Source organism: Cinclus cinclus, chromosome 2 (assembly GCF_963662255.1).
Source record: "Cinclus cinclus chromosome 2, bCinCin1.1, whole genome shotgun sequence".
In the NCBI taxonomy this organism is placed as follows: Eukaryota; Metazoa; Chordata; class Aves; order Passeriformes; family Cinclidae; genus Cinclus; species Cinclus cinclus.
Window position 1 is genome coordinate 85,297,613 of NC_085047.1, and position 19,300 is coordinate 85,316,912.

Below are 19,300 nucleotides of genomic sequence, written 5' to 3' on the forward strand. Positions count from 1 at the left end.
GAGGATGGGAGGTCTAAACTGTGTTAGTCCCCCTGGGCATGCAGGCAGAAGATGGGGGTTCAGCTCTTCTCCTGCCACAGACCCCTTTTATCACTGACAGCAGAACGTGATGTTTCTTCAGACTTGATTCTTTATTTGCATGGTAGGATTGTTTGCCCACTTCCATGAATTATTTTCTTGCCAAATTATTTAGTACTGGAGAGGGCGCTGTTGGAGTAATAGTAAAGGAATAGTAAATGCTCTGAGCTCATTGTTGCTCAACTTTGATCAAGTTGCTTTATCTATAATTTTTTGAATTCTAAGGTGGAATGATCTAGTCCATTAACTTTGCTTCTGTTTGTTTTTCCTAGGCTTATCGGTTCTCTCGAGGCAAGGTGTGGGCCATGATTACGCTTCTGTGCCTTATTGCTGCAATTCTTTCTGCATTTTTGGACAATGTTACCACTATGCTGCTCTTTACTCCAGTAACCATAAGGTACTTTATTGTTATGGTTTTGGACTTGGTCTTTTATAGCCAGCAATCAGTAGTAAATGTGTGCAAAATGCTTGTTTGAAGTTTTTTAAAAATAATTTAAATGGAAATCACAACTTCAAATACTCTTATTGTAGTAGAATAAAAAGCTAGCACTTTCAGAGGGATGGGTTGCCTTTTGCTTTTGCATTAATACTGCGCACATATCTGAAGCCTGTGAACACTGTCTTGGCAGCTAACAATTCTGGTTTGTCTTCACATCTCAACTACAATAGCATATTGCACCAAATGCTCCCTAGCAGATGAAATTTGTTTCCTGTAAAGCAGGCAGAAATTTTTAATTAAAACTGCCTTATCCTTTGCTGTCTAATATTTATATACTATTATAGATAGTAATTTATGTTTTAGTGAAGTTGTTATCCCTTTTTATTTTAGTGACAAATACATTTTTAAAAACTCCATATTTCATCTAACAGCTTTTTCTTGAATACGAGAATCTGAATTTTATTCCTGTTGGTGATCATGTCATTGGGACATCTACTGGTTAATTGTACAGTTTGACATTAGATATTTGGAACTTTGAGCAGACAACGGTGAATTTAATTACTTCAGATTTCTGTAAATTAATAACGTGTGATTTGCAACTGCATTTAATCAATGTGCAATTATAAATTACTGTTTAACCTGAATTTAATCTGTGTCTGGTCAGGAAAATCTGTTTAATCCAGCTCAGTCTTGGAAAGATCTAGTGTGTTTTAAAAATGATCCTGAGAGATGTAATACTTGCAGTCATTATCACATAAAAGTACACAAAATTCTATTAAGATATGCCCCCTCTTGAAAATGCAGTGTAAAGCAGTATAAACCAATTTTGCAAGTGACATTTATTTTAGACTGGAAACAGCTGGTGAATGAAAGCTCCATTTGTCTTCTGTCTGATTATATTTTAAAGAGATGGCTTTGCCATACCCTAATCAATAACTGTATTTCTAGCAGTAAGCAGCACTGGAACTATTAAACACCAAGTTTTCTTAGTCATGGTACAGAATATTTTGGATTTGGGAATGGATTGAAATCCAGAAGTTAATGTAGCATGAAAAGCTTTTCACAGTTAGAGCTTTGGTGATGTTTATTCTGTTTTCAAAGAATCCTACAATAGCCCAGATTGAAGGGACCTCGAAAAACCATCTGTTCCAACCTCTAATGGGAACGGAAGCCTAGATAAGATTATCTGGCACTCTCTTCAATTACATCTTGAAAACCTCCAGTGATAGGGATGCTACTCCATCCCTGGAGAGGTTGTTCCAGTGGTTAACTGTTTCCACCATAATCTTTTTATCTTATGCTGAGGTGAAATCTCTCCCTTGTACTTGTTGCCTCTTGTCTTCTCCATGTGGATCCTTGTGAAGGGAGAGCCTTTGCCTTTGTAGCCACCTCTAAGTAATGGACTTTTGTAGTAAATGTATACTGAGTCCTTTTATTTTATACTAAATGAGTCTGTAACACTGAAGAAGGGAAAACTCAGTATATGGGAAACATTTGTATTTGAATCACTATCAAAACTAAAATAAAATTTTATCTCACCCTCTAAAACCAAATAATTGCCTACTTCAAAAACTTCATGCTGGGGGTCATTTTCTTTTTTATCTTACTGCCATTATCTACAGCTTCACTGTGCATTCTCCATTGCCATGGAGATAAAGCTTGTGGAAAATCCTACTGACTCTGTGAACGTAGGGGGTTATATTTCCTGTAATAAGTCATAAAACATGATACTTGTTTCACTCTGCATTTCCTAGTAAGCTGTTAAAAATATTAACTACCCCCTACTATCTGTTGCTTTTTTTTTTCAAGATAGTTTGTTACTGGGAACTGGAAAAGGCTAATATTTTTACACATGAGTAATTCCATAACCAGGATAAGTAAACTGAGGAACTGTATTCCTGCCATATAGTTAAAACATTCTGACTTTGGGCTTAGCCTTTTCTTACTTATGCTACAGTTATCTTTTCAAGATACCACTAGGCCTGTCAAAAAGAAAGAATCACTTAAGAAAAGTTTAGATTATATTTTGAAATACTGGGAAATCAAGGAGCAATGGAGTTAAAATTGCAAGTACAATTGTGGACTTGTACCACAATCGATACATTTGGACTAGTTGTAGAACAAAGTACTCTTTAACTGAATGATTTCATGCTTCTGAGGAAATAGTGTATTTTTGCACAGTTATTATTTTCCAGAGTTTTTATGTGCTGACATATATGCCATCTGAGAGTGTTTTTTCTGAGTTTTAAATTGACACTCATGGTGATAGTCTAAGTGAATCAGTGTAAGATTTTTTTTTTGCAGTACATTCTTTTCTCCTTGAAATATAGGTTTTAATAACACAGACTTAGGCTAAACAGTGAAGTTCAACCCTTCTTTCAGGGAAATGTGCGGGAGCACTGTAGTGAGAAAACATTCTTCCTGCACACTCTTCCCCACATCTACTATGAGATATAGGGGACAATAATTTAATTGTGGCCTGTATCTTTACATTCTGGAACAACTTTTTGATAAGTTGTAAGGAGGAAAGCAGTTGTTTTTTACTCCAAAGTGCTTAGATGGGACTTTAACTTTCAGCCTTTATTACCACAGCCCAATTTTAAAATTAAACACGTACTTCAGAATAGAGTGGATTATACAGGTGCGCACGTAAATGTAATTTGTGAGTTGGAGTAATCTGTGTGAAGATTACACTGTATAAATGGGCTCTGAGTTCAAACGGATCATAAGGTTACTCAGTCAACCCCAGTGTTTGTCAGTGCACTTTAAGGTTCTTATCAAAGAACCATTTTACTTTTTCTTATCAAAGCAGCATCCTACTAAAGAAGTATTAAACATATTTGAACTGCTAAAAACATTTTGAGATTTTTTTTTAACTATAAGGAGTGTGTATTTTCTGCTCTTGTTTCATTGTAAATAGAAATACTCATGATCAAGCTTTAGAGAAGGAGGAAAACAGGAACAGAATAAATTAGATAAACCTCGTATGAAAGCTGAAATCTCTAATAGATGATTCATGGCTAATAGGCAGCCTGCACAATCCTCTACCACTGCTTCCCATAAGAAAGTTAATCGCTGTTGCTGAGTGCAGAGCCTGTGGTTGACCAGAATAGTTTTCCACAGGTCAGTGCAGCTTAAAGACCATGGTTTCAGAAGCTGTATCACACTGAAAATTTGAAATGATACTTTCTGTGTAGTCTGTTTCTTGTAATAGTTGACTACTTTTAATTAAATGCTTTTAAAAATGCATAAATTCCATTGGCATTAATAATTGCATTTTGAATGTAAAGAAAAATCTATAAATTTTCATCTATATTTTTATAATTACTTTAGCACAATAACTGCTTTAACACAGCATTTGTTGACACATTATGTTTAAAATCCTTCCATTTTTCTGTGAATGACTGCATTTTGTAATTTTTGTGCATTTTAAGATTTAAAGTAATTTATGCATGGGATAAGAAGTTAATTTCATTATCTTTACACTGCAGGCTCTGTGAAGTACTTAATCTTGATCCTAGGCACGTCCTGATTGCGGAAGTAATCTTCACAAATATTGGGGGGGCTGCCACTGCTGTTGGGGATCCTCCAAATGTGATTATTGTTTCAAAGCAGGAGCTGAGGAAGAGGGTATGTATTGCAGTCATTTGGCTACTAAAATTAAGTAGTAGTGTTGACTTATGCAATGTTGATCCTTCTCTTCCCTCAGACAGCCATATAAACAGAGCATAATTACTTTTTTTGCTATGTTACTTCTTTTTTAGTAGGATGATCAGACAGAAGAGAGTGATCTTTTGGGGACAAAGTAGTGTTGAAGAATAGACTTAGTCTGGACTGAGAATATTTCAAACAAAAAAATTCATTTTTTTTCTTACTGGTAAGGCTTTCCTTATTAATGGCAAAGTGAGGAAAGCAGAACAACAGACGGCTGCAGACATGGCAACAAGTTGGAAAAAACCAAAAATGTGAAAATGAAGATGAAAATCCATCAGTTTTTTCAGTATAGGTTTTCTCTCAAAAGTTAAATATGAGACAATTCAGAACTTTACAGAGAGGTTGCTTTGCCCCTGTAGAGCCATGACACATGTGATGCACTTTATCCTTCAAGCACAGCCCAAGTGGACATAGGGTGTGAAAGGGGGGTGGATGCTTCTCCTGTGCAGCACAGGCTGCAGCTGGCTTCCACCTCCTCACAATGTTTTGCTATCTCCAGGCTGCAGAGACAGATTTTAGCTTCCAGCTTGGCTCTTCTATTGTTTGCTGGGTGTCTGGTGCCAAAGAGAAAGCTATGGTGGTCTGTGCTGGGAGAGACTGCAGGACATGAACCAGCCATCAGGAACATCCCAGTCCCACCATTTCTTCCCACCCACATGGGACTCTCTGCCCTGTGGACTGGCTGTGGCACTGCTGGCAAGGGTTTGCAGCCCTCAGCATCTGCACAGAGCTGAGTTTGATGAGTTTTCTGTGCTTTCAGCTATCCCTGCTACCCCTGAACACGAGGGCATCAGGTCTTCCTTCTGCCTCTGGCACTGTCTCCCATCCCCTTTCCTTGGTGTGATGTGTGGCAGCGGGGAGGCAGTCTGCTCAGGATGGGAGGGGCAGCCCCTCCTGGGATGGGGCAGGTCTGCCCTTCTTCTCACCAACAAGCAGCACCAAGGAGGGGGGAGTGATGTAATGGGCACATCTATAAGGACACCAAGCATGAGATTTCTGTTTTGGCCAGGTGTCATAACCACCCCGCCCCCAAAATAAATAATTCTAGGGAAATGTAATGTTGATTGAACTAGTGCAAAAAACAACTGTGCAAGTGGATGAGGGAATTGTAGTATAAAATCCTAACTTTATGGGTTTGTTTGTTTGTTTTTTTTTCATTTGGAGTCACTTATGTTTCTATTGCTCTGTGAAAGAAAGATCTGTTCTAATTAGCTGAATGCACTCAAATTAATTAAGTACTGCTCAGGTTGGAAAAGGTCTTTGAAAGTTCATAGTATTCAATAAACTGAATGTTTACCATCAAAACATTTGAAATGTATTGCAGTCACTTTGAAGGCTTTAAAATTTTTTGTTAGCTGAGCACTTGATAGCTAAGTTTTTTACATTTTAGATATGAAATCTGCGCACCTATTTAAGAATTCTGATCTAAAAGAGAATAATTAGCACCTGACATGCAGGTCATTTTCCTAAATACTCAGAAACTCATCAATCTTATAAAACCTTTAGAAGTGGCTAAAAGCATGGGAAATAATTAAGCAATTGTAATTGAAAAGAAACCATGTTACATTTTTCTTGTATTGATATTTTTAGGATGGCTCAAATGTATACCTAGTAAATACCCTAGTAAATATGACATTATAGCAAATTCTGTGTCTGAAGCAAGCACAAAAATCTTTTCAGATGTTTTCAGTCTGGATTATTTTCAGATCTTTTGCTGCATCACAGAAATAAGAACGTAATGAAATAAATTAGGTTCAACACAGGGCCATAGAATTTATGCTGCTTCTTTTCTATACTCTCAATTGTTACATCCATGTATAGAAATAAAGGAGGGTCAAATGCCTATCCTTGGCCCTGAGGCAGAGTGTCATGGTCTGGGGTACGTCTTCACTGCTTAGGGCTCATCCCTTCTAAAGGAGATTTGCCTGGGAGAGTGCTGGCCTGGGTAACTGGATAAAGCCAAGAGAGAGGTCAGAGAGGGAGCTGGACCATCTGGCCTCTTACAGTCTGAGCTGTTGAACTAATAGCTGGGTTCCTAATCTTGTCCACCTGCTCCAGCATGCTCTCTTTTGATCAGAAGGAGAAATACAGACATTGCTGTCTTGTTTCTGAAACTACTTCTAGTAAAGGGTGCTGTGAAGAAGGTTTATATGAGCTACCACAGTTTTGTGTCTAAAATGGGGAGCCTACTGCGTTAGTATCAAGTAATAATTATTTTATTCCTTTTCCTTCTTTTTTTGAACTGTTTCAGAGGTAAAAGTTCTTGAATGCATTAATGACATATTAGAAACCCTCCTTCATGCAGTATATTTTGTAGTTTCTATTATGATGTTTTCTATAGAAAATACTTGTTTTTTACCTCTTTTTAGCATTATGGTTATGTTTTTGGACATTCTAGGAATTCTAGGAATTTTTCCACTTGATATTTTGGTTGAAATTCTCCTTTTCATTCTCTTGTACTTCCTTCTCAAGTGTCATTTTTGCACAGTAAGTACAGGAGTATTTGGAAGTTGAATAGTTAACTGTCCTATGTAGATTATTTGGTTTTCTACTTTATTTAGATGCTATCAGGAGGAGAATTTTACCAGTTGTCCGGAACTTTTACTGCTGTACATCAACCTCTAAAGCATCCAAGTAAAACATGATGCAAATTTACACTTTTGTAGGAAACCTTGGCTTTTATAGCAATATGAAATGAAATGCAGCCTTGTTACTTTGGGTACTGTTATCTGATTATAGTGTTAGAAATGCTTTACTTTTTGTTTACTGTGGTGCTGGAGAGACTTTTCTCCTTAGGTTCTGGGGAAAACTCACATCATATTAAAAATATTTTATTTAAACCATGTTTGAATAAATAAGATTTTTGTAACATTTTGCTCATTAAAATGTATCAGTAAGTCTCTTTATTTGTCTTGAGATGCAAATGAATATCAAAAGGATTATTTTTCTTTCTAGCTGTTGTTAATTTATAATCCTGACATATTCCCTACCATCATGACTTGAATCAGTGGAACATTTGCATAACAGGAGAGGAAGATTTGTTGTACTTTTGCTTGTTCTTAGTTGGAGTTGGAAGAACTTTCACAAAATAGCATTTATAGCATTTATTTATTTAGGGAAGTAAAATAAGAGTAAATGGAGAACTTATTTAGTAAATATAAAACATTTAAAAATGTTTTATTATCTTCAGAGTTCTGCTACAGAATGGCCACTACTAACAAAATTTATATTTTTATTTTGAAGAGATATGGGCTTCAGACTTCAGGAGCTCCATGTTTATATGCACACTAGAGCATGAACCAGTTGGATCTGGTCCTTGCTCTCAGAAGGGTTGGATGGCAAATATTCTGTATTTGGGAACTTCACAAACTTCTACAAACACACCTTTGAGATCAGAAATTGCTGTGCTCTAAGCACAGGTTGTGATTCCAAGTTCTTTAAAGAATGGATAGCAAATAGGTCTCCAGAGCAAAATGATGCTGTGAACATAGTGATGGTGAACATGTGCATCAGGCTAAATCTGCATAAGGGAGGTAATGATAAGGGTAAAGGCAGTTTTAACATATGCTAGCCACTGGATTATATCCTTTTATTTATTGTTTTTGTTAGCATGTGATAAAGCTTGTGCTGTTAATCTGATGTTTGCTAAGGATTTGGGGCTTTCAGCATACCACTCAGAATTATTCTTACAATTTAACAGGAATTTCCTGGAAAATTGACAGACATCAGGTTTTCCTCTGCTGCCTTTTAGAGACTTTCAGCGTTCATGATAGAATTTAACATTATGTGATATTAGTTAGTTATATTTAATGAAAAATTGTGGTACCAAAAATTTTATGAATGAAAGTAGGTACTTCTGAAAAAAAAAGAAGACAAAATCCTATATATGAATCTTTAGAGATATTTCAAGGATTGGTAAAATGGATTCTCATAGTTTAGTAGGTTATTTTTTTGAGTTTGCTGGATACAAGCTTGTTAAAACTTTTAATCAGTTTGTAAAACTCTATCCCTTCTGTCGATGTTTCATTGATTCCTTTTCTCAAGACAAAATTTAACTTAGGTAAAGTGCATGAACTAAAATGCATGGTCTTACATCTGATTTCAGAATTTTTACCATCTATCCATGTGGTAGCAATTAAACAGCATAACGTAAAACAAAAAAGGAGGTTCATCAGCGTCTCAAATAAACATTATCTTCATAATGTAACTGGGTTAGACCATCAGTGATTTCTGGCTCAATGACATCATGAGCGTCTCCCATGAGAGACAATGCAGATCTCAGTCACTCAGCTAGAAGGTATGTTTAAACCAGTGTAGAAATAATAAATTAATCCTGCTCCTCTAAATTCTATTAGTTTTAAAATACTGAGTGAAGGACATTCTGGCTAGAAACACAGTACTTGCTGCTCCCCAAATCATTGCACCTAGCTATCATTTTTGCTTTCTCATCACTCTAACAAGGCAGATTTCTTGTAGAAAGGTCTGAATTACTAGAATTCAATTTCATACCTCTAGAAGCGATGAAAAAAATAATAATCAAGATGATAGAAAGCTAGCATTTTAGGAAAACCATATGATACTTCCTCCTAACATGAAATTGATATATTTGACTTTGCATTTTAAACTATAAACCAAGGAAAGATGCCCACTCTGTTTCAGCTCTGAATCTCTAGGCGGTGGAACCTTTAGGCTGTTGTCTTGCTAAAACAAAATCTTTAGATTCTGTCTTGACTGGGGAACAGGAGGAATTTGTCACAATCATCATAGCCTCAAGTAAGGGACATTTGAAGTGTGTTTTATATTTATCACATAGATTGAAATCTTCTGGAAGAAAAATATTTTTTGCCTATTGTGCATGTCAATTCTATTCCAGTCTATTGTGCAGGAAAAGAAAATCATTGTGAAAATGACTTTTTGTTGTATGCAGTAGACATGGGGAACACTTTAATGCTTTTCTACAATGCTGAATCTTGGCCCCAGCAGCACAGAAGACTCAGGAGGTATAAAATGTGCTATCCACAGCCACAAAGGTTATGAATGTAGCTCTGTTGAGATGTTTCATGTCTTTTCTAGGGTGTGGGGAAAGGAACGGGGCAACTGATGAAGCAACTGTGCCACCACCTTGGTATCTGCTGTATTTCTTGTATCTGTAGTACAGTGAAAAAAACCCTTATAATCTCTTAAAATTCCCCAGGAGGCTGCCAGATGGCTACTAGCTACCCGACAATGCCGGGTGTGAAATCAGCCTTCTTTTTCCCTGAAAACATATTCCCTGTGCTGCAGAGAGGCTGGTGCTAAGCATCCAGCCCAAAGCATCAGGGAGGGCAGCTGTCTGTGTTTCGCTGTGAGCCTTTCTGATATTAGCCACACAAACTAGTGCATTTGGTACTCCTCAGCCTCCTCATGGCTACAGACATCAGCTGGAGCCAAGTCCAAGGCTAGTGATCATCAGGATTCATTTTCACCCAGTCTCTTGTGGATCAATGCAAGGAGGTATTGGGGAGGAAAGCCAAGAGCAAGGGATGGGAAGAGAGCTGACTCCAGTATTACGTTATCACTGACAATCCTTGATGCAAGCTCTGTCCTGAAATAGGCACACTCCATGTTAGAAAACAGTTTGTTTCAGCTGAAGTGGAAAACTATTTTGCAGTAGGAGCAGAGCAGCATGTTTTCTTTTTCACCAGGGATCTCAGAGAGATGAAAGATCAATGTGCTGATATTATGAACTTTAACAAAATTCTGAATCTCGGCCCAGCTATTCTCTCTGAAAAGTTTGGGTAAGCTCTTGGATAGGATGCCAAAAAATCTAGTAGATATTTTTTCTTCTTGTGATGGTGTCTGCAAATCACTTTTAAGGCTTATCTACGTCAGCTCTTATATCATGAATCTGTGTTAATCCTGATTTTTTTTTTTTTAGAGTATTGTGATCTCTATCTCATTTCAATTCCTTTCAGCTATGAGTCAGACCTGAGACCTCCTTCTTACCCTCAGCATTTTGGTTTGCCTTCTAGGTTGAGGTGATTTTCTTCATCAAGAAATTAGTTTTGTGGGTTTCAACTGACGTATTTCTTGTGCTGATTTTTTGAAAGTCTCTGCATTGTGGCATTTCAGGAACCAGACTCAATTTTTTTCCTTTGAAATTGGTGTGATAATAAAAATGTAAAGGCAAGTGACTTTTTGTATTTATTTGCAATAAGCTACTTACTTAAATTCAAGATCCTTTAATATGGGAAGACATCACATATTTAAACTTGAGAGTTACCAAAAATTAATTGAGTTCCTATTTATCTTTTTTACTTCCTACTTTAGCATTTATCTTTATTTCTGCATATTTCTACAGAGAATTTCTACCATCATAGTTGGCGTGGTAGCTGGCATCTTTCTTCACAGTGTGGGCATGGTGTGGTTGATGCCAGCCTAAGAAAAGTTTCATCTCCACTGCTCTTTTGTAAGACTAGTCTGAGTGCAAAAGTAATTTTCCTCATTCTGGTAATTCTGTATTGAGCAGAATCTGACCACTCCTAACTACTTTATTGCTCTTCAACCACCTGTTTCCCAGTCATTTTTATTTCAGAGGATAATTCTTTTTTTCCAGTCAGGGTTAGGCATTTCTATTTTGGCTGGTGTAGCTTCAGTGTTTATACAGAGTAAATTATTTTGGCTTCCTACCTCTCTTTGTGCCATTTTAGAGACTATACAAAACTGAATAATGATTTTGCTTACTTCCTGACTTGTTTAACGGCACTCTGTCAAGGCTGGAATATTTCTTAACTAAAGCCAGTTCCCTTTTCAAGGTTTGACATTCTTATTTTTCTGGCCAAAATTTTATGTTCCTTTTTTTTGGCTATACTCTTAGAGGAAACCCATATATAAAGTAGATTTGTTGTCAATTTATTATCATTGGTTACAATTAAGGAAATAAAGAGAGGGGTTATAGAGTTTATGTATTTTGGGGGCAGTTCTCACAAATACTGAACCTTTGCAGGAATTCAATTTTTATTCATTTGTAAATTTCCTGGTGTTATGAATGTTGTTTTCATCCCTCATAGAAATGTATCCTGTAGCTCTGAATCTTAACTTGATGCCCAGAGGCCAATCTTTATAGAAACTGATTTGTAAAATCTGTCTTACAGAGATGTCAGACACCTGAGTGGCTGACCTATTTTGTAGGCAAACTGAATGAAGGTATATTATTTTTCTTTGTGGTGTCACTTTTTTCTGTCCAATTCTTAAAATAATCTCATTCCAATTCCTGAGGAGTCTTCCTTCTGCTTTTGTAAAAACAATGGCTGTAGCTAAGTTACAGCAAAAGGCCATCAAATGAACGGGTCTAGTTTCACCTTTTAGTGTCTGGGGAGTAGAAGAGTCAAGGAATCTGCTATTCAATAGCAAGTAGGGATGACTTTACCTCAGGAAGCTTAAAACTGTATTTTAATGTGTTCAAATTCTAATCCTAGGTCTGCATATTTATGGTTTGAGATTTATTTCACTGTCTGCAAGTTATGGATTTTTTTGCCAAAGAACACCAATCTTTATCTGGCTATGAAAGTTCTTTATGACTGTCATCAGTTTCTTGTGTTATTCGTCTTTTTATTATGCCCTGTGGTGCAATAGAGGAACTTTTTCTTCCTTTTTTTTTGAACCAGAGACATTTCAACTAGGAAATTTCCACATAAATTTTTTAACATTTGACAATATAGAAGAACACACATTTAAAGCGGTAAATTCCCAATAATCTTAACACACTGGAGGTAGGATCAGCTGTTGTTGCAAGGGAAGCTGTTTTTAATATGCAATGGAATTACCAAAGAATCTATAGGAAATTCATAATCAAAAATCAGGGAACAATAGAGGCATAGAGGTGTGTCAGAGGGAGATCAACTAACATTCTGGAGTATGGGAAATCAGTGGATGCTCTGAAAATTCAGCTGGGACAACCTGGGCTATCCAGGGCTTGAGCCATGCTTTATGCCAGGTGTCACAGATCTGCTCTGCTGCGATCACCAGTTCGACAACCTCTGTTTTTTGAATATAAGACAGATCCTTACTACCAGAGTACTTGGATGTGATCCTCCTTGGAGCTTCATTGATAACTTCTTTTGGACAGGCAAGTCATAGGCACTTCAGAAAAGTCCAGCCCAAATGTTAACCCTAATCTACTGCAATGTGTGCAATCTGGAGCAATGGAATAAGTCAACTGAAAGGGACCTTTGAGGTCATCTAGTCCAATGTTCTATTCAAAGCATGGCAAACTTTCATTCTTATTGCTTAAAAGCAGTAGCCTTTTAATTCATTCTGCTTAACCTTTTTAAAAACCCCTTCATTAAAATATTTAATTGTGCAAAATATGAAAGTTCATTTATTAACCAGAAAGAAGAATAAACACAATATTGATGTGTAATGCTTTTATTGCAGAAGAATGGTTCAGATAGAATTATTATAAACATTCCTGTTGTCACCAGTTTAAAACAAAAGCTGGCCATTAAAATTCAACTACTTCTGAGACTTTGAGTGATTTGAAATGAATTTACAGTGATTCAAGTGAGAAGTAAAAGTTAATAATTCAGTTTGGGTTTTTTTACTGTAAATTTCAGGAACAGGAGGTGTGTTTCAGAGTAACTTATAATGCAATGTTTTAATTATCTGAATTAAATTTTTACATGGCTTGTCTCCTTGAAACAGATGAAATAGCACAGATACTGTACTTGGAACTTACTATACTGCTTTATATTTATTATTACAATTCATAAAGCTGAACATAAAGTTGAATACTTTTCCCTGTAGGTAATATAGAAAAATAAGTGATTTTTAATTTAAGCTTTTGTTTTTATTTTCAGGGATTGGATTTTGCAGCCTTCACAGGGCATATGTTTTTGGGTATCTGCCTTGTTGTTCTGGTCTCCTTTCCTTTTCTTAGACTTCTTTACTGGAACAAAAAGCTTTACAATAAGGAGCCAAGTGAAATTGTTGGTAAGTGTGAGCACAAAAAGTTATAACTCTTACACTGAATAAGTGCTAAATGGAAACTGAGTAGTGCGTACTACAATGCTGTCTTCAGATGGAAGTGCCCATTCTCCTCATCCTCCGAACATTAATTTTTCAATGAATAATTGATATTTTATTTTTAGTTGTGATATTTTCAGATTTTTGGAAGTAGATGTTTTTCTGGTGCTAATATTGAGGTTTTGACATGAATTATTAAATATCTTACAAGACTTGCAGGAATATTTTGCATCATTCATTATAGCCATAAGCATGAGTATCTGGATGTTCTGTGTAGCAACAGATAACATCTGCTCATGCTGCTCAGTTCACAACCTAGATTTAGAAATATCCCAGGTTTCCCTCACAACAAACATAGTGCTCTGATGCATTCCCTTGCTGATGGTTTTCTTCCATTGAATTTTCAGCAATCTTTTACTGCTCTGTGGTCAGTGAAAGACATTTCATCAAAGCAGAACTTTTCAAGTCATCCCCAGCTTGCCTCTATGGCTCTTCCTACCCTAAATTTCCCTGGTGCATAATTTCTACAATTCAATAGAACTAAATTTATGGGTTTTTTATGTCACTTACCTCAATAGTCTCTAGAAGTCTTTCTAAAGCTCTTTCAATGGCTGTCGACTGTGTCAGTCCCTTTTTGTCTTCATGCTTTTATGTTTTTCTATTCAGTCATTTTAAATTTTTTCTTCTTCAGAGCTTCTCTTTCAGTAATGAAATTTAATACTAACCCTCCAAATGTTCACAGTTTCTTTACAAGGTAAGAAATATTTCACTAAGTATAATTTATTAGCAAGCTTTGTACAAAGACAGTCAAGTATAACTGTTTTGTTCCTGGGACTAATGCTAGTTTCACTTTTGACTGCAGAAGACTCCAGATCCAGGCTTCCACTGACTATGCAACACACATTTTAATGTGCTGTACAATGTCTGAATCTGTGTGTGTGTGGCATCTGTTTATGGAGAGGACAACTTTTGATATGGTTGATGTATCCTGGCTTCATTTGTAATCTGTGAAGAAAGATAAGTCCTTTTCAAGACTAATGGAGCTGTCTGTCCTGGAACAGATATATTGCAGGCCTTACAAGTTCACTTTTCTCTTATAAGGATAGTCCAAGGTGACTAACTGTGGCAGAGACCTTCATTATAGGTATGTCATCTAGGCAAAAGTAGTACTCACAAGTAGTGTCTTGCCTTGTTCCAGAGAAAATTTTCTTTTGGATTATGGTTTTATTAAAAGGCAGAAGTAACAGTTCTGTCCTCAGAAGATTATACCACGTGCCTGGAATCCCATCTGATAGATAAGTCAGAGAAGTTTCCCTGTCTTAGGAAGATCTTCTGAAGACTTTTGGCTTTGACCTAGGTGTCTATTCAGCACAGGGTGCACTCAGCTTACCTTTTTTTTATCTCTAAAGGCCAAAGTCTTTCCTAGAATTTAGAACAAAAATATTTTTGAGTTGTTCTCAATATTATACTGACTGTTTTCTAAGACATTTCATGAGAATTTCCTTTTCTCCTATATGTCTGTCTGGTATGAGGTAGGCATTTTCATTTTAAAACAGCTGAGGCTTTCTACACTCTTAGAGGTCTCATCCAGAGAGCAAGAGAAATAAAGAAATTAACTCAGACCCTAACATGCCTAAATTCTTGCCCTGTCTGACCCTACAAAGTAAGATTTTTCAAAAAGCCATCAAGAAAATTAATTCTCCAAACTATAAACAAAATTGATCCCAATATAATAGCATTATTTTATAAATATCTATTTTAGAACATGGAATTGCTACTTTTTCCATTTTGGATATAAATTTTTAAAGCATATGTTTTGAATTTTTAAGAAATAAAGTATGTATGAATTTTTTTAAAAAATTAATCTGGATAGTACAGTTTGTTCACTGACATAGTATTTTTGCCTGTAGTATTTTTGCCAGTGAAATACTGTAGCAGTGAAACACTGGCAAGCATATTTCCCTCAATTAATTTCTTGGTAATCTTTGCTACTTGCACCTTAGTCTGTTCAGATATAGCAGTCTCCTAGTCAGTATACCACGTGTTCTTGTAATCAGCTGCTTGTCCTTTGCTGCAAACCTAATCAGGAGCTGTTCAATTAGAGCAAATGCTGAAGAGCCACTCTTACCATTGGAAATCTCTGTGAGAGGGGAAGAAAAATAGAGATACCAATACAGCTCCATTAGGGGATAGATGTCATGGTTTGGATTTGCAGAATGGCCTCCAAGGTGCTTCTGGGAGTCCTTTCATCTCCAGTTGAAATGGTTCTGTGATAACTTCAAATGGCTTGTTTGAAGCACCTCTTTCAATCAACTAAATACCAGTCTTTCCTCACCTTGCCCTCAATTAGCAATTAAACAATTTATGTGAGATTTAATTGGTATATTATTCTCCCCATATTCTTTTGTCCCTGTGCACCATGTACTTTAAGCTTCTTTCTGCTGCTTTAGAATACACAGATTATTAAAATTTATTAGCATGAATTTTAAAAACAGAAAATGCTCCTATTATGAAGATACATTTTTATTTTAATTTCAATACTATATGTTACCACTGTCTTTAATCTGTTGCCTTTCAGACAATCTGCAGCACCTCTGCCACAGTAAAAATACCTGCTCTTTCCCCAGGAACCACCGTCTACCTGTAATGGCTTTAAGCAGGGTAGCTAACAAAAGAAAGAAAGACTCTGAAGAACTCATCCATGAGAGAGAAAATCAAATATTTTTTTAAGAATGAAGGGAATTTTGAGGACTTTTGTGAGCATGGCTTTTAGCTGATAAACCTGCTCCTTGTTCTGCGTGATGCAGCAAAAGATGCTAGAGCTAGAAGAGTAATCTGAGAAGGTTTGAAAAGTTTGTATGTGTCTACACTTTCACAAAAGAATATGTAAAGCAAATAACATCTGAATGTAAGAGGAATTAAATTTATTGTTCCAACTCCCACTCTGAAAACCTGAAACCAAAGTTTTTTTCTTCTTTTAAGGGTTAACAATACATTATTTAGTCCCTGGGAAGTGTAACAGTACACACTACTTGGTCTTAGCTGTCAAGCTGTGGAGATGTGGACCTCAGTGTTTGGCAAGGTTGTTGCACCCAGGAGAGTGGGTGGCACATGTTCTGGTGACAAGTATTATTATACTGGCCATTTTTATCAGAGAGGAAGAGCTTTTTCCTAGCACAACTTTGGCACCAACTGCCCATTTCTACTTTGTTACTTGGTCTTTTTTTGCAACTTTTCACTGACTGAAAGAGAGATCCACCCTTTAAGCAGGAGTGGTAATAGCAGGAGAGGGTGGAGTGTGTTATTCCCTCTGGTGTAGCTCACTGTCTGCAGCAGCTGGGAAAATACTGATGGTAGTATGAGAGTCAGCATGTAAAGCTGACAACAGAAGGAATTTTCTAATTAATCATAGTCATATGTAAAGTGCTTAATGTGTGAAAAACACAGTGCTGTTTCCCACAATGGGAAATGCAGTAACCAGATGAGTGAGCAAATTTGTTTCTTTCTTCCATGTGAAGCTCTACAGATGTTCTCAAAGAGAAGAGAAGGGAGAGGAGGAGGGGAAGGAACTACTGTGATGACTTGCAAGAAAACTCCGATATTTAGCACCAGACACTTAGAAATGCAAAAAAACCCCATATAAAATAATAGTATTGTCTAGGACCACAAGGACACTGCAGGGACAAAGAGGGCACCCAGGATAGGGTATAATGTAACATCAGTATGCGTGCTGCTCAAGGTCAAAGAACAGTCCTTAGTCCTATTTTTGCTAGTAACATATTTGTAACTTTAGGAATCATTTCTTGCTAGAATCAGTGAGAGGTACATCAGTGACATAGCTGAATTAAGCAAATTGACAAATCTCTGTCCTGAGGTGCATCTATATTTATGTAGGTACTTTACTAACTGCCAATAAAGCATAATTGGTATTTAATGTGATGTTGGAAGTAGTGGCCTGTTCTCACTTGGAAGCTCATTCAAGTGAATAAAGTAGCAAGCAGTTTATGAAGACAGTAATGTCCAAAGAAAAGAATATTTCAATATGTTTTCAAGAATTCAACTTTAAGCTCAGTCTGGGTGGAAGTTTTGCAATATGCACTGCTCTCTACTGTCCTCACCTAAGATGCTAATTTCATCGGATTTTGTGGGGAATATATTTAAAACTTGAGGACCGATGTGGACACTAAAATGTGTGTTGTTTTTTTTGTGCATTCTCTTTTCCTCTCTTCTCTGCAATCCAGTTGTAAATATTAACACTGAGTGATGAATAGTTAACATTTAAACTCTCCTACTGAGGATGTTAGCATGCTAAACTGAAAGGTCCAACTTTCTTATGAATGCCCTGGGTATCTAAAATAATAGCTTTCTGGTAGATATTGTGTCTTTTATTTGAAAGAACAGTAAGACTTTTAGTCTCAAACAAACTAGATAGTCTTAATGTCCCTTTAGACACTGTGTTTACTCCTTTTTGGATAATATATCAGGATCTACCTGGGTTATGGCTTTAAGTTTGAAAATGCAAATCAAAGGCTGTCTTTTATTATTTGCACCTTTGACAGCTGTCCTGATGATCAAGAATGAAAAGAAGTATAGTTATTTACTTGCCACAGACTGAAGATTTTTATATTGTTAAATATTTTAGAAAATTTTATGCTTTAATTACTGTATATATCCTTTGAACTGCTTTAGAGTTGATAGAGTATTCCCCTTGGAAAGAGAAAAACACTGATCTTCCTGTTCTTCTCTTAAGATGATAAAAATAGTATTCTGACATTGCAAAACAAGGAGACTATGACAATCTCATATTATTTGCTTAGTGCATCAATAATGTACCCATCACAAGACAACAGCTGTAATATTACTTTACCTATCTTATGCAGAAAGAAGGTATAATATAGTGTCATTCTGAATCAATAGAGCAGCACTTGACAATTTATTATAAACGTTCTTCATGGAAGGAATGAGAACGGGAAAATCACTGATGGGAAGGAAAAACTTAGTGCTAGCTCCTGTTTCTTTTACAGCATTTGTGCCCCTCTGTTTTTGTTTGCAGACCTCAGTTGTGAAAGGACTGCACAGGTATACAGTGGTTGGCAAGACATGGCCTTTCCTTTAACAGTGTTTCAGTGAAGCTATAACAAACTTTTTCATTTTGATTGTTCAGAAGTTCATAAAATCTTCCTAAAAAACAGAGCTTAAAAGAACTGCTTAGTTCTATGTAACACATTATCTGTGTTTATTTGCTGCAGAAAGCTTTTGTTTTGATGGTGTTTCAAATGCAAGTGTAAGATTGACAGATTTTTAATTGCTCTGCCATTTTCATTTATCAATTTATCAAAGTGTGTTCACTGTATTAGTCACCATTTTTACTTCTAAACCATTGATAGAAGTTATGGTGAGTCTGAAGTAGGCTTCCTTTTTTTGCTCTTAATTTTGTCCTGTTAAAAGCATTAGAAAAGGCATTATCTTTTGAAATACTCCAAAAGAATATTGTCCTCTTGAGATTTTATCTTTTCATGGTTCTTTTTTCCTTATCCTTGAGAATACCATCTCTAAGTGGTGGCTTGCAGCACTTTTTCTTGTATTGAAAGGACATCAGCAGTAGTTCTATTTTGTACAAAATGTTTTGAGACTGGAATGTATATTTTTTTTTTTGAGCAAAGTACAGTGAATTTAAAAGAGGTTGCTTTTTTCTAAGGGAGACTTGTAGTTTAATGGAAGACATCAGCAAAATTTGTTTTCATTGGCAAGTCTGGCAGTCTGAATTAAAACTATTTCATAGTAAGCCTGATGCATTTTTCTAGATTTCACAGTTGAGAAAAATTTTCTGAAACAAACTACACTAGAATTTTAGGTAAATATTTGACTTTTGACTTCCTTGTGCCATTCTCAGTGTAACAGAATGAAGTATTTTACTCTCCTTAGATAAGTGTTAATGAGCACCCAGGGAGCCTAAATACATTCAGATTCCTGGTTTTAAAAGATGGGGAATTGCAGTAGAGGAAACTGAGGGCAAACTCACAAGCATTAAAATAAGTTTGTGGCTCTAAAGTCTGACTTACCCAA

General features: G+C 36.2%; 1 protein-coding gene across 1 annotated transcript in view; it reads left to right on the forward strand.

The window, feature by feature from the left end:
- The window catches only part of OCA2 (OCA2 melanosomal transmembrane protein), a 151,472-nt gene that overhangs the window by 47,233 nt on the left and 84,939 nt on the right, over positions 1-19,300 (forward strand). The window contains exons 12-14 of the mRNA XM_062515019.1: positions 351-475; positions 4,009-4,147; positions 13,069-13,201. Of these exons, the coding sequence (XP_062371003.1) occupies positions 351-475; positions 4,009-4,147; positions 13,069-13,201 (397 nt within the window). The remainder of the gene's footprint in view (positions 1-350; positions 476-4,008; positions 4,148-13,068; positions 13,202-19,300) is intronic.